Raw genomic sequence first — 26497 nt, 5'->3', positions numbered from 1 at the left:
ACAACTATACTTTACAGCTTTTTGGATACCTCAACAACAAGAAATACTTTTCAAAGACCATTTCAGAGCAAGTTACTTTCTTAATGTCCCTCCTAAACCCATTTTCAAACTTGAAGTACTTATATTTTTAACCACAGCTAGACCATACAGCTTTTTGGATACCTCAACACCAAGAAATACTTTTCAAAGACCATTTCAGAGCAAGTTACTTTCTTAATGTCCCTCCTAAACCCATTTTCCTACTTGAAGTACTTTTTTTTTCATCCGCAACTGTACTTTACAGCATTTTGGTTACCTCAACACCAAGAAATACTTTTCAAATACCATTTCAGAGAAAGTTACTTTCTTAATGACCCTCTTAAACCATTTTACTACTTGAAGTACTTATATTTTTCACCTAGAACTATGCTCTACAGCTCTTTTGATACATGAACATCAAGAAATAATTTTCAAGTACAATATCACAGCAAGTTACTTTCTTAATGTCCCTCCTAAACCCATTTTCTATCTTGAAGTACTTATCTTTTCACCCACAACTATACTTTACAGCTTTTTGGATACCTCAACACCAAGAAATACTTTTCAAAGACCATTTCAGAGCAAGTTACTTTCTTAATGTCTCTCCTAAACCATTTTCCAACTTGAAGTACTTATCTCTTTCACCCACAACTATACTCTACAGCTTTTTGGATACCTCAACATCAAGAAACACTTTTCAAGGACCATTTCAGAGCAAGTTCCATTCTTAATATCCCTCCTAAACCCATTTTTCTAACATCAAGTACTTATCTCTTTCACCCACAACTATACTTTAAAGCTTTTTGGATACCTCAACACCAAGAAATACTTTTCAAAGGCCATTTCAGAGCAAGTTACTTTCTTAATGTCCCTCCTAAACCCATTCTCCAACTTAAAGTACTTATGTTTTTCACCCACAACTATACTTTACAGCTTTTTGGATACCTCAACACCAAGAAATACTTTTCAAAGACCATTTCATAGCAATTTACTTTTTTAATGTCCCTCCTAAACCCATTTTCAAACTTTAAGTACTTATCTTTTTCACACACAACTAGACTTTACAGCTTTTTGGTTACCTCAACAACAAGAAATACTTTTCAAAGACCATTTCAGAGCAAGTTACTTTCTTAATTTATCTCCTAAACCCATTTTCTAACTTGAAGTACTTATCTTTTTCACCCGAAACTATACTTTACAGATTTGGATACCTTAACACCAAGAAATATTTTTCAAAAATCATTTCAGAGCAAGTTACTTTCTTAATGTCCCTCCTAAACCCATTTTGCAACTTGAAGTACTTATCTTTTTCACTCACAACAATACTTTACAGCTTTTTGGATACCTCAACACCAAGAAATACATTTCAAAGACCATTTCAGAACAAGTTACTTTCTTAATGTCTCTCCTAAACCCATTTTCCATCTTGAAGTAATTATATTTTTCACTCACAACTAACCTTTACAAATTTTTGGATACCTCGAAAACAAGAAATACTTTTCAAAGACCATTTCAGAGCAAGTTAATTTATGAATGTCCCTCCTAAACCCATTTTCAAGCTTGAAGTACTTATCTTTTTCACCACAACTAGACCATACAGCTTTTTGGATACCTCAACACCAAGAAATACTTTTCAAAGACCATTTCAGAGCAAGTTACTTTCTTAATGTCCCTCCTAAACCCATTTTCTGACTTGAAGTACTTATTTTTTTCATCCACAACTATACTTTACAGCTTTTTGGATACCTCAACACCAAGAAATACTTTTCAAAGACCATTTCAGAGCAAGTTACTTTCTTAATGTCCCTCCTAAACCCATTTTCTATCTTGAAGTACTTATATTTTTCACCACATCTAGACAATACAGCTTTTTGGATACCTCAACACCAAGAAATAATTTTCAAAGACCATTTCAGAGCTAGTTACTTTCTTAATGTCCCTCCTAAACCCATTTTCCGACTTGAAGTACTTATTTTTTCATCCACAACTGTACCTTACAGCATTTTGTTTACCTCAACACTAAGAAATACTTTTCAAAGACCATTTCAGAGCAAGTTACTTTCTTAATGTCCCTCCTAACCACATTTTACAACTTGAAGTACTTATCTTTTTCACCCAATTTCGCAATGAAAAAGAAATTAGTTTTTAATCAATTCCATTTTTCCAAATAATATAAAAATTTTCAACTTCGGTTCAGATTTTTCTCAAAGGAATGAAAAAATTTAAAATAATGTTCCAAATTTTCTCAACGAAGTGAAGAAAAGTTTATGATCTCTTCTGAATTTTATCAAAGAACAAGCTCAAATTCTAATTTCTCCAGGGAAAACAAAAATCTTCTACTTAAGTTCTTTATTTCACAAAGACATAAGGAAATTTAAAGTTCAATTCTAATTTTTCGGTGGAAGATAGAAAAAGTAATACCAGACTTGTGAATATTTACATGGAAGATGAAAAGTTCTTGTTCAATTTAAAATTTTCCCAACGAAGTGAAGAAAAGTTCAAGTTCTCTTCTGAACTTTACCAAAGAACACACTTCAATGCTAATTTCTCCAGAGAAAACAAAAATCTTCTACTTAAGTTCTTTATTTCACAGAGACATAAAGAAATTTAAAGTTCAAATCTAATTTTTCGATGGAAGATTGAAAAAGTAATACCATACTTGTGAATATTTTCACGGAAAATAAAAAGTTCTAGTTCAATTTAAAATTTTCATAATGAAGTGAAGAAAAATTCAAGTTCTCTACTGAATTTTACCAAAGAACACAATACAATTCTAATTTTTCCAGAGAAAATAAAAATCTTTCACTGAAGTTCTTTATTTCACAATGACATAAAGAAATTTAAAGTTCAATTTTAAATTTTTCGGTGGAAGATAGAAAAAGTAATACCATACTTGTGAATATTTTCCAGGATGGTAAAAAGTTCTAGTTCAATTTACAATTTCCTCAACGAAGTGAAGAAAAGTTCAAGTTCTCTTCTGAATTTTACTAAAGAACACAATTCAATTCCAATTTCACCAGAGAAAATAAAAATCTCCCACTTAAGTTCTTTATTTCACAATGACATAAAGAAAGTTAAAGTTCATTTCTAAATTTTTCGGTGGAAGATAAGAAAAAGTAATACCATTCTTGTGAATATTTTAATGGAAGATGAAAAGTTCTAGCAATAAAATCTCACTTAAGTTCTTTATTTCACAATGACATAAAGAAAGTTAAAGTTCATTTCTAAATTTTTCGGTGGAAGATAAGAAAAAGTAAGACCATTCATGTGAATATTTCAATGGAAGGTGAAAAGTTCTAGTTCAATTTAAAATTTTCTTAAATTCAGTTCCGACTTTCCACATACAGAGGAAAAAAATTTAAAGTTCTGTTCCAAATTTTTCGTAGAAGATAGAAAAGATCAAGTTCTCTTCTGAATTTTACCAAAGAACACACTTCAATTCTAATTTCTCCAGAGAAAAAAAAAATCTTCCACTTCAATTCTTTATTTCACAAAGACATAAAGAAATTTAAAGTTCAATTCTAAATTTTTCGGTGGAAGATAGAAAAAGTAATATCATACTTGTGAATATTTTCACGGAAGATAAAAAGTTCTAGTTCAATTTAAAATTTTCTCAACGAAGTCAAGGAAAGTTCAAGTTCTCTTCTGAATTTTCTCAATGAACACACTTCAATTCTAATTTCTCCAGAGAAAACAAAAATCTTCAACTTCAGTTCTTTATTTCACAAAGACATAAAGAAATTTAAAGTTCAATTCTAAATTTTTCGGTGGACGATAGAAAAAGTAATACCATACTAGTGAATATTTTCCCGGAAGATAAAAAGTTTTAGTTCAATTTAAAATTTTCTCAATGAAGTCAAGTAAAGTTCAAGTTCCCTTCTGAACTTTACCAAAGAACACACTTCAATTCTAATTTATCCAGAGAAAAAAAAAATCTTCCACTTCAGTTATTTATTTAACAAATACATAAAGAAATTTAAAGTTCAATTCTAAATTTTTCGGTGGGAGATAGAAAAATTAATACCATACTTGTGATTATTTTCACGGAAGATAAAAAGTTCTAGTTCAATTTTAAATTTTCCCGGAAGATAAAAAGTTCTAGTTCAACTTGCTATTTTCTTTGCGAAAACACACAAACTCAGAAAAAATGTTCAATGTTCCTTTAGTACCTACGCAATTAGACTAAAAATGAAGATATTTATGCAGAGTTTAAACTCGCTATGGCTAAGTTTGCTAAAAACAAGCTATTTTCTTGCGAAAACACACAAAATCAGAAAAAATTTTCAATGTTCCTATAGTACATACGAAATTAGACTAAAAATGAAGATATTTATGCAGAGTTTCAACTATCTATGGCTAAGTTTGTTAAGACAAGCTATTTTCTTTCGAAAACAAACAAAATCATAAAAAATTTTCAATGTTCCTTTAGTATCTCCTCAATTAGTCTAAAAATGAATATATTTATGAAGAGTTTCAACTATCTATGGCTAAGTTTGCGAAAGACAAGCTATTTTCTTGCTAAAACACAAAAAAAAAGAAAATTGTTCAATGTTACTATAGTACATACTCAATTAGGCTAAAAAAGAAGATATTTATGCAGAGTTTCAACTATCTATGGCTAAGTTAGCTAAATACAAGATATTTTCTTGCGAAAAAACACAAAAACAGAAAAAATTTTAAATTTTCCTTTAGTATATACTCAATTAGGCTAAAAATGAAGATATTTATGCAGAGTTTCAACTATCTATGGCTAAGTTTGAGAAAGACAAGCTATTTTCTTGCGAAAACACACACAATCAGACAAATGTTAAATATTCCTTTAGTAACTACTCAATTAGACTAAAAAAGAAGATATTTATTCAGAGTTTCAACTATCTATGTCTAATTTTGCTAAAGACAAGCTATTTTCTAGAGAAAACACAAACAAAAACATAAAAATGTTCAATATTCGTTTAGTACCTACGCAATTAGGCTAAAAACGAAGATATTTATGCAGAGTTTCAACTAGCTATGGCTAAGTTTGCTAAAGACAAGCTATTTTCTTGTGAAAACACACAAAATCAGAAAAATGTTCAATGTTCCTTTAGTACCTACACAATTAGACTAAAAACGAAAATCAGAAAAATGTTCAATGTTCCTTTAGTACCTACACAATTAGACTAAAAACGAAGATATTAATGCAGAGTTTCAACTAGCTATGGCTAAGTTTGCTAAAGACAAGCTATTTTCGTGCGAAAACACACAAAATCAGAAAAAATATTGTTAGGTTAGGTTAAGTTAGATTAGGTTAAGTTAGCCTACGTACGCGCGCATATAAGTTAGGTTAGGTTAAGTTAGGTTAGGTTAAGTTAGGTTAGGCTAGGTTAGCCTACGTACGCGCGCGTAATTGAACTTTAAATTTCTTTATGTCATTGTGAAATAAAGAACTTAAGTGGAAGATTTTTATTTTCTCTGGAAAAATTAGAATTGTATTGTGTTCTTTGGTAAAATTCAGTAGAGAACTTGAATTTTTCTTCACTTCATTATGAAAATTTAAAATTGAACTAGAACTTTTTATTTTCCGTGAAAATATTCACAAGTATGGTATTACTTTTTCCATCTTCCATCGAAAAATTAGAATTGAACTTTAAATTTCTTTATGTCTTTGTGAAATAAAGAACTTAAGTAGAAGATTTTTGTTTTCTCTGGAGAAATTAGCATTGAAGTGTGTTCTTTGGTAAAGTTCAGAAGAGAACTTGAACTTTTCTTCACTTCGTTGGGAAAATTTTAAATTGAACAAGAACTTTTCATCTTCCATGAAAATATTCACAAGTATGGTATTACTTTTTCTATCTTCCACCGAAAAATTAGAATTGAACTTTAAATTTCCTTATGTCTTTGTGAAATAAAGAACTGAAGTGGAAGATTTTTGTTTTCTCTGGAGAAATTAGAATTAGAGCATGTTCTTTGGTAAAATTCAGAAGAGATCATAAACTTTTCTTCACTTCGTTGAGAAAATTTGGAACATTATTTTAAATTTTTTCATCCCTTTGAGAAAAATCAGAACCGAAGTGGAAAATTTTTATATTATTTGGAAAAATGGAATTGATTAAAAACTAATTTCTTTTTCATTGCGAAAGTGGGTGAAAAAGATAAGTACTTCAAGTTGCAAAATGTGGTTAGGAGGGACATTAAGAAAGTAACTTGCTCTGAAATGGTCTTTGAAAAGTATTTCTTAGTGTTGAGGTAACCAAAATGCTGTAAGGTACAGTTGTGGATGAAAAAATAAGTACTTCAAGTCGGAACATGGGTTTAGGAGGGACATTAAGAAAGTAACTTGCTCTGAAATGGTCTTTGAAAAGTATTTCTTGGTGTTGAGGTATCCAAAAAGCTGTATGGTCTAGTTGTGGTGAAAAAGATAAGTACTTCAAGTTAGAAAATGGGTTTAGGAGGGACATTAAGAAAGTAACTTGCTCTGAAATGGTCTTTGAAAAGTATTTCTTGGTGTTGAGGTATCCAAAAAGCTGTAAAGTATAGTTGTGGATGAAAAAAATAAGTACTACAAGTCGGAAAATGGGTTTAGGAGAGACATTAAGAAAGTAACTTGCTCTGAAATGGTCTTTGAAAAGTATTTCTTGGTGTTGAGGTATCCAAAAAGCTGTATGGTCTAGTTGTGGTGAAAAATATAAGTACTTCAAGCTGGAAAATGGGTTTAGGAGTGACATTAAGAAAGTAACTTGCTCTGAAATGGTCTTTGAAAAGTATTTCTTGATGTTGAGGTATCCAAAAAGCTGTAAAGTCTTTTTGTGAGTGAAAAAGATAAGTACTTCAAGCTGGAAAATGGGTTTAGGAGAGACATTAAGAAAGTAACTTGATCTGAAATGGTCTTTGAAATGTATTTCTTGTTGTTGAAGCATCCAAAAAGCTGTAAAGTATTGTTGTGAGTGAAAAAGATAAGTACTTCAAGTTGCAAAATGGGTTTAGGAGGGACATTAAGAAAGTAACTTGCTCTGAAATGATTTTGAAACTTCTTGGTGTTAGGTATCCAAATCTATGAGTAGCTTTCTCTGAAATGATTTTTGAAAAATATTTCTTGGTGTTAAGGTATACAAATCTGTAAAGTATAGTTTCTTGTGAAAAAGATAAGTACTTCAAGTTAGAAAATGGGGTTAGGAGAGACATTAAGTAAGTTACTTGATCTGAAATGGTCTTTGAAAAGTATTTCTTGGTGTTGAGGTATCGAAAAGGCTGTAAAGTATTGTTGTGGGTGAAAAAGATAAGTACTTTAAGTTGGAAAATGGGTTTAGGAGGGACATTAAGAAAGGAAATTGCTCTGAAATGGTCTTTGAAAAGTATTTCTTGGTGTTGAGGTAACCAAAAAGCTGTAAAGTATAGTTGTGGGTGAAAAGGATAAGTACTTTAAGTTGGAGAATGGGTTTAGGAGTGACATTAATAAAGTAACTTGCTCTGAAATGGTCTTTGAAAAGTATTTCTTGGTGTTGAGGTATCCAAAAAGCTGTAAAGTATAGTTGTGGGTGAAAAGATAAGTACTTCAAGTTAGAAAATGAGTTTAGGAGGGACATTAAGAAAGTAATTTGCTCTGAAATGGTCTTTGAAATGTATTTCTTGGTGTTGAGGTATCCAAAAAGCTGTATAGGTCTAGTTGTGGGTGAAAAAGATAAGTACTTCAAGTCGGAAAATGGGTTTAGGAGAGACATTAAGAAAGTAACTTGCTCTGAAATGGTCTTTGAAAAGTATTTCTTGGTGTTGAGGTATCCCGAAAGCTGTATGGTTTAGTTGCGGATGAAAAGAATAAGTACTTCAAGTCGGAAAATGGGTTTAGGAGGGACATTAAGAAAGTAACTTGCTCTGAAATGGTCTTTGAATGGTATTTCTTGGTGTTGAGGTATCCAAAAAGCTGTATGGTCTAGTTGTGGCGAAAAAGATAAGTACTTCAAGCTGGAACTGGGTTTAGGAGTGACATTAAGAAAGTAACTTGCTCTGAAATGGTCTTTGAAAAGAATTTCTTGATGTTGAGGTATCCAAATAGCTGTAAAGTATAGTTGTGGGTGAAAAAGATAAGTACTTCAAGCTGGAAAATGGGCTTAGGAGAGACATTAAGAAAGTAGCTTGTTCTAAAATGGTCTTTGAATAGTATTTCTTGGTGTTGAGGTATCCAAAAAGCTGTAAAGTATAGTTGTTGGTTGAAAAAGATAAGTATTTCAAGGTAGAAAAAGTGGTTAGGAGGGATATTAAGAAAGAAACTTGCTCTAAAATGGTCGTTTAAAAGTATTTCTTGGTGTTGAGATATCCAAAAAGCTGTAAAGTGTAGTTGCGGGTGAAAAAGATAAGTACTTCAAGTTGGAAAATGGTTTAGGAGTGACATTAAGAAAGTTACTTGCTCTGAAATGGTCTTTGAAAAGTATTTCTTGGTGTTGAGGTATCCAAAAAGCTGTAAAGTATAGTTGAGGGTGAAAAAGATAAGAACTTCAAGATTGAAAACGGGTTTAGGAGGGACATTAAGAAATTAACTTGCTCTGAAAGGGTCTTTGAAAGGTATTTCTTGGTGTTTAGTTAACCAAAAACCTTTAAAGTAAAGTAATGGTGAAAAAGATAAGTACTTCAAGTTGGAAAATGGGTTTAGGTGTGACAATAAGAAAGTAACTTGTTCTGAAAAGGTTTTTGAAAAGTATTTCTTGGTGTTGAGGTAACCAAAAAGCTGTAAAGTATAGTCGTGGTGAAAAAGATAAGTACTTCAAGTTGGAAAATGGGCTTAGGAGGGACATTAAGAAAGGAACTTGCTCTGAAAAGATATAATAAAGCCATAAAAAAGTATTAAAAAAGGAAGCGGGGGCCCTTTGGGGGGCCCGGGGCGTGCGGTTGGGGACGCAAGGAGGCTCGTGAGGACCGGGGGGGCCTTGGTGCACCCTTTGAGCTTGTGGGGCCTGGGGGAGGGCCTAGGGGGGCCTGGGGTAGGCCCTGGGGGGCTCGGAGGGCCTTTGAGGGCTCAGGGAGTCTTTGGGAGCCCGGTGGACCTTTGGGGACCGGGGGAGGGCCTTTGGGGGTTCGGGGGCCCTTTGGGAGCCTGGGGGCCTTTAAGGATCGGGGGAGGGCATTTTAGGGTCCGGGGGCCTTTGGAGACTGGGTGAGGGCCTTTGGGGGCCAGGGGAGGGCCTTTGGGGGTCTGGAGGCCCTTGAGGGCCGAATGGTCCTTTGGGAGCCCGGTGGACCTTTGGGGACCGGGGGAGGGCCTTTAGGGGTTCGGGGGTCCTTTGGGAGCCTGGGGGGCCTTTAAGGATCGGGGGAGGGCATTTTGGGGTCCCGGGAACCTTTGGGGACGGGGGGCGGGTCTTTGGGGGCCAGGAGAGGGCCTTTGGGGGATCTGGGGGCCCTTGAGGGCCGATGGATGGTCCTTTGGGAGCCCGTTGGACCTTTGGGGACCGGTTGAGGGCCTTTGGGGGCACCGGGGAGTGCCTTTGGGGTTCTCTGGACCCTTTGGGGGCTTGGGGGGACCCTTGAGGACTGGGGGCTTCCTTTGGGGTTGAGGTAGGGGGATGGGAATCCTTTGGGGTTGGGGTAGGGGGATCGGAACCCTTCGGGGTTGAGTATGGGGATCGGAACCCTTCGGGGTTGGGTAGGGGGATCGGAACCCTTGGGGTTGGGTAGGGGGATTGGAAGCCTTTGGGGTTGTGGTAGAGGACCTCACAACACTGTTCAATGGAACTTGTGTATTATAAGGACCACAGAGTTTCTCCCTCAAATTCTCTTCTAAAATCTTCTTTCAAAATGTCTAGCTGTTTCGCCAAAATAATTCCCTAAAGTGTCTAAAATGGTTTCGCCCAAATAATCCCTAAACGGAATTTCAGCATGTTCCCTTTGATTGGCATCTCTGCGCTAATGTATTTCAAATTATTTGGAAACCTTTTCGCGCGCTAAGATAATTCATCGCTAAGATCTAAACATTCGCTCTGAGACAGTTCTCTTTAGAAACAACAAATGAATTCCCTTTTCGTGTCAATCAATCAATCATGACATCATGTGTGATCTAAACTGTTTCTCGGAGACAATGCTCTTTGGAAATGTAAAGTCATTAATTAACTTGACGTCATCTGCCAGACATTAATTAACTGTTTCCCGGGAACTCATAAAATTTGGCTTGAACAACAATAACAAATACTATTTCCAGATCATAACATCTGCCTCGAACAGGAAAGAAGTGTCATTAACTGTTTCTCGGAACCTCATAACATCTGGCTCGAATAACAACAACAAATACTATTTCCGGATCATAACATCTGGCTCGAGTGTGCACTTACAACAACAACATTGATCCCATTAACCACGTGTTCTCCCAAATGACTCTATTCAAAACAACAACAACATTGACCTTGGCATTTTGCCCCGGAAACAATAACAACATCTGGACCTTGGCATTCGTTGAGAGCGTGCCAAAAACACACCTGGAGAAAGAGGTCATTGACCCCATTAACCACGTGGTTCTATGCCCATATAAGGAGCCCCAGTAGGAGTATAAGATAGCTCTCTACTGAACTTTACCCAATGTTAACATAGTATTGGTTATTGGGAAGTATACAGACGTTTTCAGGGGGGATTTTTTCTGGTAGTGGGGGGGGTCGGGGGTTATGTGGAGGATCTTTTCATGAAGGAAGTTTTCATGGGGGGGGGGGAATTGCTATGAAGGGGGCACTGGATTTCCCAGCATTATTTTAAAAAAGATCAGAAACTAAATAAAAAAATAAGTTTTTCAACTGAAAGTAAGGAGCAACATCAAAACTTAAAACGAACAGAAAATATTACGTATATGATTGGGTTCCCCCTTAGTCAATACCTCACTCTATAAGCCAAAGATTTTTTAGTACTTTCATAAGAGCTATTAATTCTAATTGACGGCCTTAGTGATTAAGAGGTAATTTTTAAAGAATTGGAACAAAATTCGAACTTTAGCTTAAAGAGTAAGGTGACTAGGGGTTGAACCCCCTAATATACGTATTAAAAATATATGAATATAGAAGTTCGTTACGTAAGTTAATTCATAAGTTGCGTATATCTATTACTATTAAAAACGTTCGTAAATAAAATTAAACAAGTTTCGAGAAAGCCATTTAACCAAATAAAAGTAAAATTAATATTCAAATTTTGTTTTAATTATTCATGTACGGTGTGCCAAAATCAAAACCTGCATTAATTCAAAAACGTTCAAAAAGGGGACAGCCCCTTTCATATACGGTATAATTTCTGTTCGTTTTAAGTTTTAACGTCGTTCCTTACTTTCAGTTAAAAAAAAAAACTTGTTTTTTTATTTAATTGTACATAGAGGCAGTTGAACATTTATAAATAGTATATGAATCGAAAACTGAAGGAATATGACCACCTTTTTACTAGGCTTACCTATTTACTTGATGATAGGGTTCCGAAGGCGGTATATTTGTATAAATGCTAATGTGGAACACATTAGGAAGTGTAATGGACCCCAGTTTTTCGCATTTTTTATATCAAAAATGAGGAAGGAAAAAAAAAATATCTGCTCAAAGTAAAGAATGAAGTTAAAACTTAGAACTAGCAACAGTTGAAAAGTTACTTAATCATTTTTCTCAAAATTATTGAGGAGGGTGGGGGGGCAACTGCGCCCCCTTGCCCCTTCCAAACGACGCCACTGTCAACAGACCTCGGTACAGTAAGAGGGATTTTGAAAATTGCTTAAGACTTAACAAAGGAAAGTAGAAATTTATCGCTTTTTCTTTAATAATTTTTTTAAATTAATTAATTAATTAATTTCTTTAATTAAAAAATTAGTTATCTTTAATTCACGTGACCGTATATTTTTTCACATATACATAAAAAAGACATTATCCATCTCTATTACCTTCGCACACAAAACTTCTTGATTAATAATGCGATGCGTATAGTGACAGTTCAATTCTTCATCATAATCTGCTTGCTGCTTACATATTAATGCTATGAAGTCGATGCTCTGTCCACAGATCGAATGAGTTCCATCAATCGCCACGGAAGACAACTTTGAGAGTAGAAGGTCCATATTTCTTATAGAAGCACGTAAACACAAAACAAACATCCAATCTTGTCGTGGAATCATTCATCGGAACTAATTCGAACAGTTCTTTGAAGTCTTATACATTGAAGTCTCTATCGCTAGCGCACAGAAACACACGTAATTGTGACACACAGCCGGTGTTAGTACTTTCAGTATATTAAATAAAAAAAAGTTTTTTCAACAGAAAGTTAGGAGCAACACTAAAACTTAAAACGAACAGAAATCATTACGTATATGAGGGGTTTCACCCCCTATTCAATGCCTCGCTCTTTACGCTAAAGTTCGAATTTTATTCCAATTCTTTAAGAATGACTCCTGAATCACAAAGATCGTTTAATTAAAATAGATAGCTCTTTTGAAAGTACTAAAAAAAACTTAAGCGTAAAGAGCGAGGTATTGACTAGGGGGTGAACCCCCTCATATAATTAATAATTTCTGTTCGTTTAAGTTTTAATGTTGCTCCTTACTTTCAGTTGAAAAACTTGTTTTTTTTATTTAATTTCCGATCGTTTTTTAAACAATGCTGGGAAATCCGATGCACCCTTTATAGAAATGTCCCTTACCTCATGAAAACATTCTCCATGGAAAGATCCTCCCATGTAACCCCTTCCTCCGACCCCCCCCCCCACCAGAAAAAATCCCTCCTGAAAACGTCTGTGTACTTCCCAAAAACCAATACTATATGTAAAAAATGGGCAAAGTTCATAACTTGCAGCCCGTCCCCGGGGACTACGGGGGATTAAGTCATCCTCAAAGACATATTTATTAAATTTTTGGCTATGTTGAAGAAAATGGGTATCTCAAAATTTTTATCGGGTGGCTTTGGGAAAAAAATGAGTGTGGGATCGGGCCTAGTTGCCCTCCAATTTGTTTGGTCACTTAAAAATGCCACTAGAACTTTTAATTTCCGTTCAAAAAAGCCCTCTCGCGATATTTTATTAATCACTTATTTTTTCGACTACGTCAGTAATTCTTTTGACATGCCTGATTCTTTCGACGGTATTGTGAGATAATGAATTGATTGATACAGCTACACGGTTGCAGGACATATTATTCTGGTAATCTCAATCAGGCATGTTTTAATAATATCGCCGTCAGTAAAAGGTCTTGAATGTAGTGTGCAAGGTTGACACTCGGTGAAAAGAAATCATTTGATTTTGCTGATTTAGTGATTTCCTTCAATAATCTAGTGGTTTATGTACTGATACGATTTTTAGGCAGTATTAACAATCAAATAAATCAAAATAAATTAGAAATAGTAATAAATCACTACGAGCGGCAACCCTGATAATGTAATCAATTCTGCCAACATCCAGCTTGCTTGCGTAGCAGCTACGTTTCCTTGCAAGCATTTATTTTCGCTGATGAATGGCAGAAGTTGTTTATTTCCATTCCAAGCTATCCTCAATCCCATCGGGTTGATGTTAAAATTGCAACTACTAAAAGAACTTCTCCAGAAACTCAAAAAACTTGTGACACAAAAAAGAAATACAGTACCAAGAAACATTAAAAACAGTAAATTATCATCGCAATAGTATTATATGTTTTGTTCATGTTTTATTTATAATTATCGATTATTTGTTCTCTATGCTGTGATTAGGTAATACGCTACAATTTTAAGTTATTATTATTACTTCTATTTTACAGAAAAACAAATAAATAGATTTGTAGGAACCTAAAAAGTTTCATTACGACCATCTTAAACTTAGTACATTTATTTTCGCACAATTGTTTATTTTGGCACAATAGTTTGGCACAAATTGTGGCACAAAAATTGTTTTTTATGTACTTCACTAAATGTTTCACAATCCTAATGAATTTTATCATGGTATCTGTACGACTTTATGAAGGTACCCGGAGAGGGAAGAGACCCAGATCCAGGGTTGCCGTCCCCAGTGCTTTATCACTATTTCTAGTTATTTTTTTTATATTTAATAAATAAATAAATCACTGAATCAACCAACAAATCAAAAAATATAGTAATTTTTTTTTCATCGGGTGACAACCTTGGCTAGATCCACAATTACTAAGAAACTCGGTAATATACGGAACCGGCCTGATATCACATCTTTCGGTGCGGGTACATATTGGGGAGTAAATAGAGACCTTGGGGGAAAATATAGTCGCCTATCAGAAAAGAAGGAAGCTACAATTTTCACCAAAAAGTCAACAATTTGGAAATCACTCAGTCTACTAATAAATGTTTTAGAAGAAATTAAAATAGCCATTAAGAAATTTTTAGGACAGGTAAATATCTAATGACGAGAATCTACTTTATAAACTTAGTTATGGTTGTTTAATAAGACAGCTAGGCTACATTCGATACTTGCAACCAAAGGCTGCCCTTTTATCTGTGATGAATCTAGCGTATACGGAAGCTTGGCGATGGAGAAAGAGGTGCCCAAGATAAATCATTTCTTTGATTTTTTACATGTTTTTTTTCAAAAACAGTCATACCATTTTATATGACAATTAAATATAATATAGAGTATTAAAACAATGGAACTTATACCATAAATGTGCATAGCTAAAACTGTGAGAGAAAAAACAACAACCAATCAATATTCTTTATGCTGACCACATTCAGCCTGTTTTTTAAGGTCATCAAACTACATTAACAGCTTATTTTTTGGTACACAATGTTTCGGGAAATAGGAAGGAGGCTGAGACACATTTCAAATTACTTAAAGGAGTACCCAAAATTTGACATCGACCCACCGAGTGTGTTAGTGTCGAATGTGCCGATTTTGTAATTGTGACAAAGATCCCAGATGTCAATCCTCTCTCAATAGCCTTTGGAGTTAATGTATATCACTTATGAGAAATATATACAAGAAAAGAGCGTACCAACATCACAGACAACTGATCCGCTTTCTAATTCTTCGAGAAAGTTTTTCACCTGTGGCCATGGTTGGTACCTTGTGCTACCCAAGTGCGGTGCTAAGCGATCGTAAGAATCGTGGACGTACGCTCTTTCCAGTGCAATTGATCTAGCTTCTCTTTCTGCTTTGTCAGCCGGAGATTCTAGCGGCATCACAATTTAAAGCCTAAAAAAAGATTTGAGGCACATTTCTCAGATTTGCTTTCGAGCGAATTCTTTTCCTGTCAATTGGAAAAAACAAACGAACTTTAGAACAAAAACATTTGGCTTTCAACCATACATGTTCTTGCTATTCTGCTTTAACCACCATCCCTAAAATTATATATTTTTTTCTTTCTTTCATTTATTTTTAACTTTGAACAGATTATAATCCAACTATCCTTTCATTTTGTTTCTTGTTTACCTTTTATAAACTAAGGTTTTACGAAAAGAAATAAAAAGTGTAAGATAAAATTTTTACCTTGAACAGCAAAAGCGGAACTGAATACTCTAACCTTAGGTACACACCATGGTCGGGGAGTGGGAAGGACTTACAATTTTTTTTCAAAAAGCATCAAAAATTGTTTATATGCATTTTTGTTCCGTTTTTACATGTCGGACAGAAATTTCGGGTGGGGGGGGGAGGGGTCAAACCCCGTAACCCCCCTGGATACGGCCTTGGTACATACAACTGTGTTTTTACACAAAACGGCTGTTTTGTGGATTTCTGCCAAATTTCTTCCGGTTTTATGAAGTCAATTGATGTTCTATATATTTAAAAGGAACGGAGTTAAAAGCAAGAAAATTGATGAAAATATACTGCATTTTAGACCAAAAAATAAGTTAACTGTTATATTAATTATTATAATTATTTGATTACTTACCATACTAAATAATTTCGGAGACCACACTGCCTTTCCATGACGATAAATAAAAGTTCAAATAGGGATAAAATCCTTTTAATAGACAGTGATGATGTGACAGAAATTCACAAAAATACCAGCTATTTCGGTCACATATATAGTAACCGCCATCAGTAGTAAAACTGTTACTACTGTAACAACTAAAACTGTTACTAGTTTTACTACTGATGACGGTCACTGTATATGTGACCGAAATATCTGGTATTTTTGTGAATTTCTATCACTGTTATCATCATCACTGTCTATTAAAAGGATTTTATCCCTATTTGAACTTTTATTTATTACCATACTAAATTTTAAAAAAAATCGAAAAAGAGGTTTGTCAAAAAAAGTAAAGGAGCTACTTTAAACCCGAGAAGAGAAGAAATGAAGTCAAATGATAACTCAAACCTAAACTAACAGAAATCACTAACAATGAATAAACGAGACCCAAAAAGAATCGAAACTCCAATAAATAGTTAAGTCAAACTTAAAAACATAGATAAATTACCACAAACAAGAGTAGGGTTCTAAGCCATCAAAAGGCCAAAGTGTTATTTGCGCTCTACTGAAAACAATTTTTATTTCGAGCAGTGTGTTTGTTTGTCAAAACATCAAAAAAAAGAGAGAAAAAATTGTTAAAATGACTAAGATGACTGAAAGAACAAATAAAAGCTAACAGACTGTTGCATATATAGTGATATTCGTTCCAGGGGGACTCAATAGTTCAGGATTTCTTAATTCCTCACTGTTCATTCTTCATTGTTGTTTCTGTTATTTTGTAAGTTTTATTTCTTCTTTCATAAGAATTTCTACTTGTCTTAGATATGAAATTTTATACAAGCTAATTTCTGCTCATTTTTGCAAGCAAGCCATAAATTTGCTCTTTACTTTTCACGATAAACTTTCGTTTTTTTGCTAAATTCTAATCAACTTTAAATTTACATAGATCATTTTTATCTATTAGTGTCTGGGGGTTATTTCAAAGCTGAAATTTCAGAAGGGTAGCTTCATCCTGGGAAGATACGATTTCTGCAGAATCCAGGATGAGAATTTGAAAGAAACTTTCCAGGAACAGTTGAATACTAAATGGAGATTTTAAAATTTGACAATGTAGAAAATGGATAGAATAATTTTAGGAAAACAATTTGTGAAGCTGCTGATGGTTTCTTAGGGAAGAAAATTAGGAGCGCAGCTAGGAATATTAGTGAAAAAAGCTTTATGTTTAATAAAAAGAAGGGGTTCGTACAAGAATTATCTGAGTGATAGATCGTATGAAAATGAACTAAGAGGGTGTGAAGTGAAGGCTAGGGATACAAGTGCCGAGGATCTGGAAGATGCAGCTAGACGGCATTGTACTAAAATATTGTACTGGCTTGTTAATAAATTGAGAGGGAGCAGTCAATCCGGACTTGTCTCAGTTAAATTAAGGAGCAGGGCCCCAATTATTGATAAGGAAAGAGTTAAGGAGAGATTGGCAGAACATTTTGAGAATGTGCTAAACCGAGATAGAGTTGCAGGAAAAGATAGAGGAAAGTGAAAAATTTTGTGATATCTTGTGTGTTTAAAGAAGATTCTTTTTTGAGGAAGAATTAGCGACAGTTCTAAATATATAAAAATAATATGGCCCAAGGGGCTGATACTGTGGTAAATGAGTTTCTTAAATATGGTGGCTCTGAGGTTAGAAATAAGTTACTGATGATTATGAAATGATTTTTGAAAAAGGGAAGTACCTAGCAATTCTAGGAAAACTCTAATTAAACCACTGATTTATTCTAATTTCTGTTCATTTTGAATTTAATATATTTATTGATAGAGATTTGGGATATTTTTACGCTTGGATGAGTACTTGACTTCGTTTCTGCCCATTCTCGGCTTAATGGAGCTCTTTAGTTTTCTTTGAAAAACTTGTTTTGTGGAAAAAGTTTTTTTAGATTAATTTCTGTTTGTTTTTTATTGACAAAGTCATTTTCATGAAAAATTTTTTTATATCTTTTCGGTTTTTTTTTTCTATAAGAATCTATAGTTTCGCATAATTGCGGAGGTTTGACATTCCCAATATTCCTAAAGAAATAGTTGCTGGACCGTTCTACTATGCTGAAAAAAATAGTTGTCTCAAAATTGTGACTAGATGTGTTTGGGAAAAAAATCGGCTTAAGAGACGGGTTGATTGCCCTCCAATCCCTCTAAGATCCCTTCTAGGGTCTTAGAAAGGACCCTAAAACTTTTAATTTTGAATCGAACTAGCTTCTTTAAATGTTTCAATCATATTTCTAGCTATTATAGAGTGGTGCTGCCTATGATATTGCTTATATGTCTTTTTGAAAACCTGCATGTATGCAGTTTTTCATTTAATTAGAACACCCCCTGCAGCCTTCCTAGAAGTTTCACCTTAATACCCTTGGTGTCATTTGTTACAGCAACTGTAGTTGTAGTACTAAAAGTATGCACACAGTACCTTCTGGCTAGTTCAAAATCCCCACAACTTACTCTTAAAGATGTAACTTAATAATATAAGTCGTTCTTGAGATATTGCTTTGTCACCTTTTTGAAAGTCCACGTGCTCATGGTTTACTTTGATTTAGTTTAACGTCCGCCTAAATATTTCTTTTGTTTTTTTAATTAAGACAGTGTTATATTATCTTTGGATTATTTGCTACAAAATGATTATCGCACAATTTCGATCGAATGTGTTTGGGGAACACAGTATATCAGGGCAGAGGGGGCTATTTTCTCTCCATTAAGTTTGACTCTTTAAATGGAACTAGAACTATGCATTTCAACTCAAATGAGCCTCCTCTAAAAAGTTCACAAGACCACCTCTTTCAAAAAACCTTATATCCCCCCCAGGGCATAACTTAAAACCCTTACCCCCATGCTCTGGGGTGTTGTTTCAAACCCAAAAACTATGTTCCTTTGGACTGTTTTTCAACAAATGGCTATCTTAAAATTTCAATCGGATGCATTTGGGGAAATATGACGTGGGGCTGGGGTATAGCTGCCCTCCGATAAATTTGACTCTTAAAAATGGCTCTTCAACTTCCGATTTCTAATCCAATGAGCCCCCTCCGAAGTTTATACGACCACCGTTTCCATAAAAACCTTAAATGCCCTCAGTGCATACCTTACAACCCTTGCCCTGAGGATACGAGGGGGTTCTCATCCTCAAAGACATAATTTATGGACTTGTAAACTACGTCAAACAAAATACGTCCAACACATTTGTTCTGTGATTTGCTTGATCAACTTTCTTGTGTGGGGTCTTTCTCTAATAAACGTATTTGTGTTTTGGGAGATTTTAATTGTAATATGTTAAATATTGGATCAAGTGATGAATGTGACCATCTCTTTGATGTGCTTTCTTCTGCTGGTCTACTTCCTTCAATTTTTTTTCCTTCTTGTGTTGACCCTACTAGAAATTCTGCCACTTTAATAGACAATATTTTCATTTCTCATTCTTCTAATTTGAAGTTTACTTCTGGTCTTGTTTTCGCTGATCTTTCTGATCACTTCCCTATTTATGTTTCACTTTTTGTACCTCAAACTGAGATTGCTGTGGATGAGCAGGATGAGTCTTCTTTTAGAACTTCCACAGATAAAGAATTTTCTAATTTAATACATAGTCTTTAGAGTAATGATAGGTCTAGTGTTCTTGAAGCTAATAATGTTGATTGTGCAACCAATTTATTTTTATGTCGTACGGGAGCTCTGTTGGATAAGCATTTTCCTCTTAGAAAGAGGTGAAGGAATTCCATACCTAAATGTCCATGGATGTCTAGAGGTCTGATCAATGCTACACATATGAAGGCGTCTTTGTTCAAGGCTGCATGTAAAAGTAAGACACAGGATGATCTTTTGAAGTATAAACTTTATAAAAATGTGCTTACTTCTTCAGTACGTGCAGCCAAAAAGCTATATTTTTCGCGTCGAATTGATGAGTGAAAGGGGAATTTGCGAAAGGTTTGGACTGTAGTTAATGAAGCTCTTTCCCGCAAGAAACTCAAACAGTCCCCCCTTGTCGCTACAGGAAAGCTGATGGATCTTTTGTGGACAAAAATTCTTCAGCAAGCGCCTTCAATTCGTATTTCACCTCCCTTCCTTCAGTTCCTAATCCACCCTACAGCAGAGTAAGTAGTTTTCCCTTAGCAGAAAAGTAATTTTTCCTTTTTCCATGCAGTGATACCGAAATTTCTAACATTATTTCTCAGCTTTCAAGTAGCCGTTCAGTTGATGGTTTTGGTTTGTGCTGTAATGTTCTTAAAAAAAATTGGTCAGTTTGTTTCTAACCCCATCTCAGACATAACTAACCTCTCTCTTTTTTCTGGTGTTTTTCCTCATTTATTTAAGGTTGCTAATGTTGTACCTTTGTTTAAAAAAGGTGATTCATCTCTAATTTCAAACTATAGACCTATTTATCTCCTTCCTGTAATTTCTAAGGTTGTTGAAAAATTAGTGTATTGTAGACTCTCTTCATTTGTATTTAGTACTAATACGACTGCAGGTAATTCTCTCATAACTAACCATCAGTATGGCTTTCATCCCAGTTTTTCTACCTTGCATGCACTTTCAGATGCAACAGAGTTTGTGCGTGTTAACCTTGACAAGGGCTTGTGTGTTTTGGGTCTATTTCTTTACTTTTCAAAGGCATTTGATATGGTCGTTCACTCTGTTCTTTTGTCTAAATTATCTTCATTTGGAGTGCATGGAGTCCCACTTGAATGGTTTAGGTCTTACCTCTCAGGGAGATCTCAGTATGTTTCGGTTAATAGTACTTCTTCCTTGCCTATTGTGAAAGGTGTCCCACAGAGCTCTGTGCTTGGACCACTTTTGTTTTTAATTTATATTAATGATCTTGTTGATGGTCTTCATCCCTTTGTGCACCTTATTCTTTTTGCTGATGACAGTAACTTTTTATTGCTGCAGTGGACCTGCCATCTGCCATTTCCCTAGCTCAAAGTCTTCTTGATAAAGTAAAAGATTGGTGCTGGTCAAATGGTATGACTCTCAACAGCCAAAAAAGTGCCATTGTACACTTTAGAACCCCTTATCGTATGAGAGACGCAAGGGAACCAACCATCCTGACTTACGGGAATGATATTATACCACAAGCTACTAGAGTGAAAATTCTTTGTGTGTATCTTGACTGTTTTCTTTCTTTTAAACCCCATATAACTCATACCCGTTCCCTTGTCCTCCGCCAATCTTCAATGTTATACAGGGTTAACTCATTTCTTCCCCCAGATGTTATGCTTTCTCTGTATTATGCTTTTATTTTTCCTTACCTTTCTTATTGCTGTTCTGTCTGCGGTGGTACTAATAAATCTCTTCTCTGCTCACTTCAAAGAGCCCAAAATAGGGCAGTGAAGGCTACTTTTCTTCTACCTTGTTTTTACCCTTTCTCTGATCTTTATAATGATACTGGAATGGCTCTGCTGGATCGTATTGTCGTTTAAAGTTACCTTTATTTAGCACATTCTGCTTTTCTAGGTAGCCTACACTTCCACCATCTCTGCAGCAGTTTTTCTTTCCGTCAGGCTCAGGTAGGTACTCTTCTTTTTTACGTAGCTCTTATCGCAGGTTCATTTTACCTAAGCGATCATCGACAGCAGGTCAGAGGTCTCCTGTTTATCAATCTATTTTACTATGGAACTCCATCCCTCCTGATGTCCCTCTATCTCTTTCTGCAAAGGCACTTTCTCACTGGGTATTTCCAGTATAGTATTTTCCCCCTTTTTCTTCTTTTTTTTTTGCATTCCATCCACATTTATATGTCTTTTTTTTCATTCAATGTATTTCTCTATTTTTTTTTTTTTTTTTTTTTTTTAAATTTAATCCTAATTTCCAATCTCTTCTTCGTTTATATATTTTTTTTTCAGTTATTTGTGAAGTTTCCTATTAATTCTCCTATTTTCATCAATGTCTCTTATCCATTTTTTTTTTTTTTTTTTTTTTTTTTGGTTTTTTTTTATTTTTTTATGTTCTTTATAATAGTGTCTTATTTGTTTTGTTGGCCCTTTACAAGCTGAGCTTCTTGGGCGTGTATAAATTTTAAGTTTGTATTTGTTTTGTTTTTTTTTTAGTACTAATAAATTGATTGATTGATTGATTGATTGATTGAAATTTGACTGGAAGTGTTTGGAGAAATGATGGGCGTGGGAAGAGGAATGGTTGCCCTCCAATCACTTTTGACTATTAAAGAGGGCACTAACCCTTTCATTTACCAACCGACTGAGCCTTTTTCAAAGTTTCTACAACAACAAATGGCCATCTTAAAATTTCTATCAGATGCATTTCGGGAAAATGCAACGTGTGCGTGTGTGTGTGTGGGTAGGGAGGGGGGGGGGTATTTGCCTTCTGATACTATCACCTCTTAAACAAGCACTATAACTAACACTATAGCTTTAAAAAGCACTATAACTGGTTGCACTCCATGAGCTCTTTTTGAAGTTCCTATGGCATTTATTTCTATAAGAAGTGCCCTGGTCTAAAAAAAACAAACAATATATTGGGCCTATATCGCTCTCTACAAAGGCAGCGCTATCACGGTGCTTATGATATTTTGTCATGAGATTTCAATTATACAGTACTGGAAGTGCCGATTGACCAGGTAAGCCCCCCCCCCCTAAAATTCAACCTATGGGCGCCCATATCTGAGACTAATATCGATGTCTGAGCTTGTTGAATATGTATCTGAGACTAGTATTGCCATAAAAACGCGATATTAGCTACAGTTGACAATGACTTCGAATTAAAACCTTCACTCGCATCCAAGGATTTCTAAGTGCACATTTCGCAAATGATGGTTGATTTTCAGCAAAGTAGGCATTTAAGATTTTTTGAAATCAGTAATTACAAATACGATCCTACAATTGGGATATGTGCGTCCAAGAGCAATCTACAACATTTCCCACATATGACACTCGAATTTTCTTTTTTTTTTGTTTTTTTTTGTTTCATCAAAATAAATATTTCTTTTTTTTTTGTTTCATCATAGTTTGCATTAAAGAATTTTCGAAGTTGTTGATTAATATTGCAAGCCCAAACACAAAACACCTCATGTTGCGCCCCAATTTCAGAGAAAATTAAATGTTTCTCTTATAATAGCATTTGTAACAATTGACTATGCTGGGGAGAATAATTAACTCATTAATTTTATTTGTCATAAGTAGTGTATCTTGGTAACGATTTGAGATGGAAATTTGAAACTTTTCGTCCAGCATTACAATTGTGAAAAGCTCCTCTAAAGCAGGCTAAGTTTCAAGTATTTTTTAGAAAAAAAGAAAATATTTCTAATGGAATGAACAATAGACAGAACAAAAACCTTTTTAGGTCGGAAAAGCTACTTCTAAGGGATCATTTGAATTTCTGGCCCGTATAGAACAAAGAATTATCTCTTACAGACCTAAGATCGATAACGTCTCTTTATTAGAAAGTCTTAATTTTTTTATTATCTAACAAATCTTCAAATCAAAATCTTTCAAAATTTCGTGTGGATGTAAAGGTCAAGCCCAAGAGTACTCTGAAATCATTACAACTACGATGAGACTGATATGAGGGGTAGGGCTTGGGACATTGGTTGTTCCATAGTCTTTTCATTTGCACATCGATCTCATTCAACTTTATAGAAAGTAAAGCTCTTGCGTTAGTTTGTCATTGGAATGTCTAAACGTTACGAACTCCACGACGGAGAGAGGGCCCCAAATCCTTGTCGTTCGTTAGGACATCAAGAAGAAAGGTTACCGAATCTTTGTGATCCTTGATTGAACGTAACAGTTAACTTCTTAATTAAGCCTTTTTGAGACCAAAAATCGATCCGATCTCTGGGAGGGTAATTTCTAAATTATTGTCATCAGCAGATTAGCCGAAAAGGTTATAAGACCTCGACCAAACTTTGTGGGAAAATAAGAACAAGTGTTCAACTCTTAATAAGATTTACTTATGCTGTTCGGGTATCAATATATGATTTAGCCTCTGTGGAGGGGAGGATGCCTCAATTCTTGTTGAATAAAATCTGGCAAAAGGGGTTACGAGATCCCGACCAATCTCTGTAGAAAGTAATAGTAAGTGCTCTAGTTGAGCAATTTTGAGGCCCGATCACAATCCATCCTTTGCGGAGGGAGAGAGATCCCATGAGACATATCAACAGGACATACGGTAGAAAAGATGGTCAAATCTAAACAAACCACATAAGAAGTAAGAATGCCTTTCGGGAATCTTAACCCGGCATGACCTTAGGAGGGAGAGGGGGAAGATATGGAAGAGCTTGCTAAATTCCTTTTATTAGGACAACAAGTAAAATGAGTCGGATCTTAACTAACTTGACTAGAAATGATAGTAAGTACCCTAAATGTTCTTTGTGAGCGCCTGTATTCATTCTAACCTGTGGATGGGAGAAAGAGTATTAAAATTCTGTCATCACAACATCTATCAGAACAGGTTGTTTGATCTCAACTAAACTTAAGGGAGAGTAAGAATAGGTATAGTGGATGTCACTTTTTTGGAGCTTGTAGCCGATCGACCTATACGGGACAGAGGTCCATAATCCTGGTTATCAGGATATTTATCAGAAAGGATTGTTGGGTCTTTGTGAAACTAGATGAGAAGGTAGAGCTAACGTTTTAGGAATGCTTACGTTGGACCATAATTTTTAGGGGAGGCACAAGGGAGAAGACCATAAAATTCTGCTGTCAAAATATCTAACAGAATGGGCTATCGGGTCTGAATCAAAATTTCTCAAGAGTAAGTTTGATTGTCATATTTGTCCCTTCTGGGGCTTCATATCCATTCTGATCTGTGGGGGAGGAGTCAATAATTTGCTGTTAAAACATCTATTAAATCTGTTGGATTTCTTCCAAACTTATGAAGTAAACATAAGTATTCTAGTTGTGTCTTTCAAAAGTTCGCACCAAATTAGACCCCTGTAGGGAAAGACGGTTGCCTAATTATTGTCACCAGGACATATACTGGATAGAGATGTTGGATCTCCATGAAACCAGATGAGAAGTAAGAACAACATTTGAGAGTCAGAGCTCGGTCAGGCCTTTTTAGTTGACAAAAAGAGGAGAGGGTTTAAGGGGTGGCTGTATGGGATCTGTTCCTACTTGGTTCAAAGTGAAGAAGAGGGTCCCCAAATCTTAGCCTCTGCGAAATCTGTCATAACAGATTATTCAGCCTCAACCCAAGTTGATGGGAGGTATGAGTCCTATTTTTAGCTTTAAGGAGTTAGCACCCGATCCAATGTAGGATGGAGATTGTCTTTGTTCTTGCCATCAGGACATATACTTAAAATTGTTAGAATCTGGTAGTTCTTGGAATATTAGTTCATCGAAAGTAAAAGCTAACGTCCTATTAACAATCTTTTGGGATGAGGACCTAATCTGATCACTGTGGGGATTTCTAAAATGTCCATAAATTCAAATCACCAGAACAGTAGCCTAGATGGATCTATCGGACTTCAACCAAACTCAGTCGAAAGTAATATTTAATGCATTGTTTCTGCCCTTGTGTCCAGGGACTGATTTAGCCATTGTCTAGGATGGGAAAGGGCGGCCCTAATCTCTTGTGTCCAAGATGTATTTTAGATGGGTCATCAGATCTCAACCAAATTCAAAGGAAAGAAACACATAATATCCTAGTTATACTTTTTGGGAACCGTTTCAACCAATTTGAGGGACAGGATAAGGAGTTTCCCTAAGTTGTCGTCATTTTCACGTCTCCACAAGACATTTGCTCCAAAACAAACTTAGTGGGAAACAATAGTTAGCATCCTAATTATTTCTTATTGGAGGTTGGGCTGCTAATTTCATGTAATTTGGACATTTACCAGAACACACCACGATTTACTAGCTGCGATACAGGACCAGTCTGACTTCTACGGTGGGGGGGATGACGGGTAAATAATATTTAATTATCAGGGTGTCTGTTAGAAGGAATTGTGTGAAGATCCAAAGCTTTAATCTTTGGATGCACTAAAACATTATTCCTAGGGTAGTTCTAACTTGAATATCCCAAAAAGCACAAGAGAAAAAAAAAAAAAAAATAAGCACAAGAGAAAGTCCTCGACCCTCTTCATGACTTTCTGAACGCATCAAGTGACAGCAGATGTTGCTCGAAAATTGAAAGTGAGGCTGGAATTCAGCATAAAGAGCCTCGAAAAACTGTTCATCAAGCGCTTTGTGACAACTGAATCTACTAAGCATAACCATGGATGATCTGTTTTGTATTCCTTGTCCAGACTTTCTTTTATCGTTCCTTAACACCAAACTAACAAGTTTAAAAAACAAAGTTTTTCTGATAGAAACAAAGAAGTTAAAGCTTAAAATGAAAAAAAAAATTACTGCTTCGCAGCATTTGTAACGCATTTCTATTACATTAGCTCAAATAAACCACCTCCTGATATTTCCCCATATTCTTAGAATTTTTAAAAACTAGCACCTTACCAAAACCATAAAACAATATATGGCTTCTGTAGAGTAGAAACATAAAACGCTTTAGGAGATCATAAAGTATTTTAAGTGGTTTTAGATAATTTGAATTCGCTTCATTTGGTAGGCTTTATAGATTATTGTGCCTGGTGAACTGAAGGTGTCTGGGTAGTTTTAAGTTACAAACCAGTTCACAAATTTGCTCTGAACACATTTGCACTATATGCAGAAACAGCAGAAC

The 26497-nt window shown here is 35.1% G+C and overlaps 1 protein-coding gene across 1 annotated transcript in view; it reads right to left on the bottom strand.

Moving 5' to 3' along the window:
* The window catches only part of fid (class I SAM-dependent methyltransferase fire dancer), a 118235-nt gene that overhangs the window by 91008 nt on the left and 730 nt on the right, over nt 1-26497 (bottom strand). The window contains exon 2 of the mRNA XM_089099241.1: nt 14918-15117. Coding sequence (XP_088955367.1) covers nt 14918-15104 — 187 coding nt within the window. The 5' untranslated portion in view covers nt 15105-15117. The remainder of the gene's footprint in view (nt 1-14917; nt 15118-26497) is intronic.

This window comes from Artemia sp. Qi Xiang Cuo, chromosome 13 (assembly GCF_049724085.1).
Source record: "Artemia sp. Qi Xiang Cuo chromosome 13, ASM4972408v1, whole genome shotgun sequence".
In the NCBI taxonomy this organism is placed as follows: Eukaryota; Metazoa; Arthropoda; class Branchiopoda; order Anostraca; family Artemiidae; genus Artemia; species Artemia sp. Qi Xiang Cuo.
The sequence above is the reverse complement of the archived record's forward strand: the minus strand, read 5'-3'. Positions and strand labels throughout refer to the sequence as shown.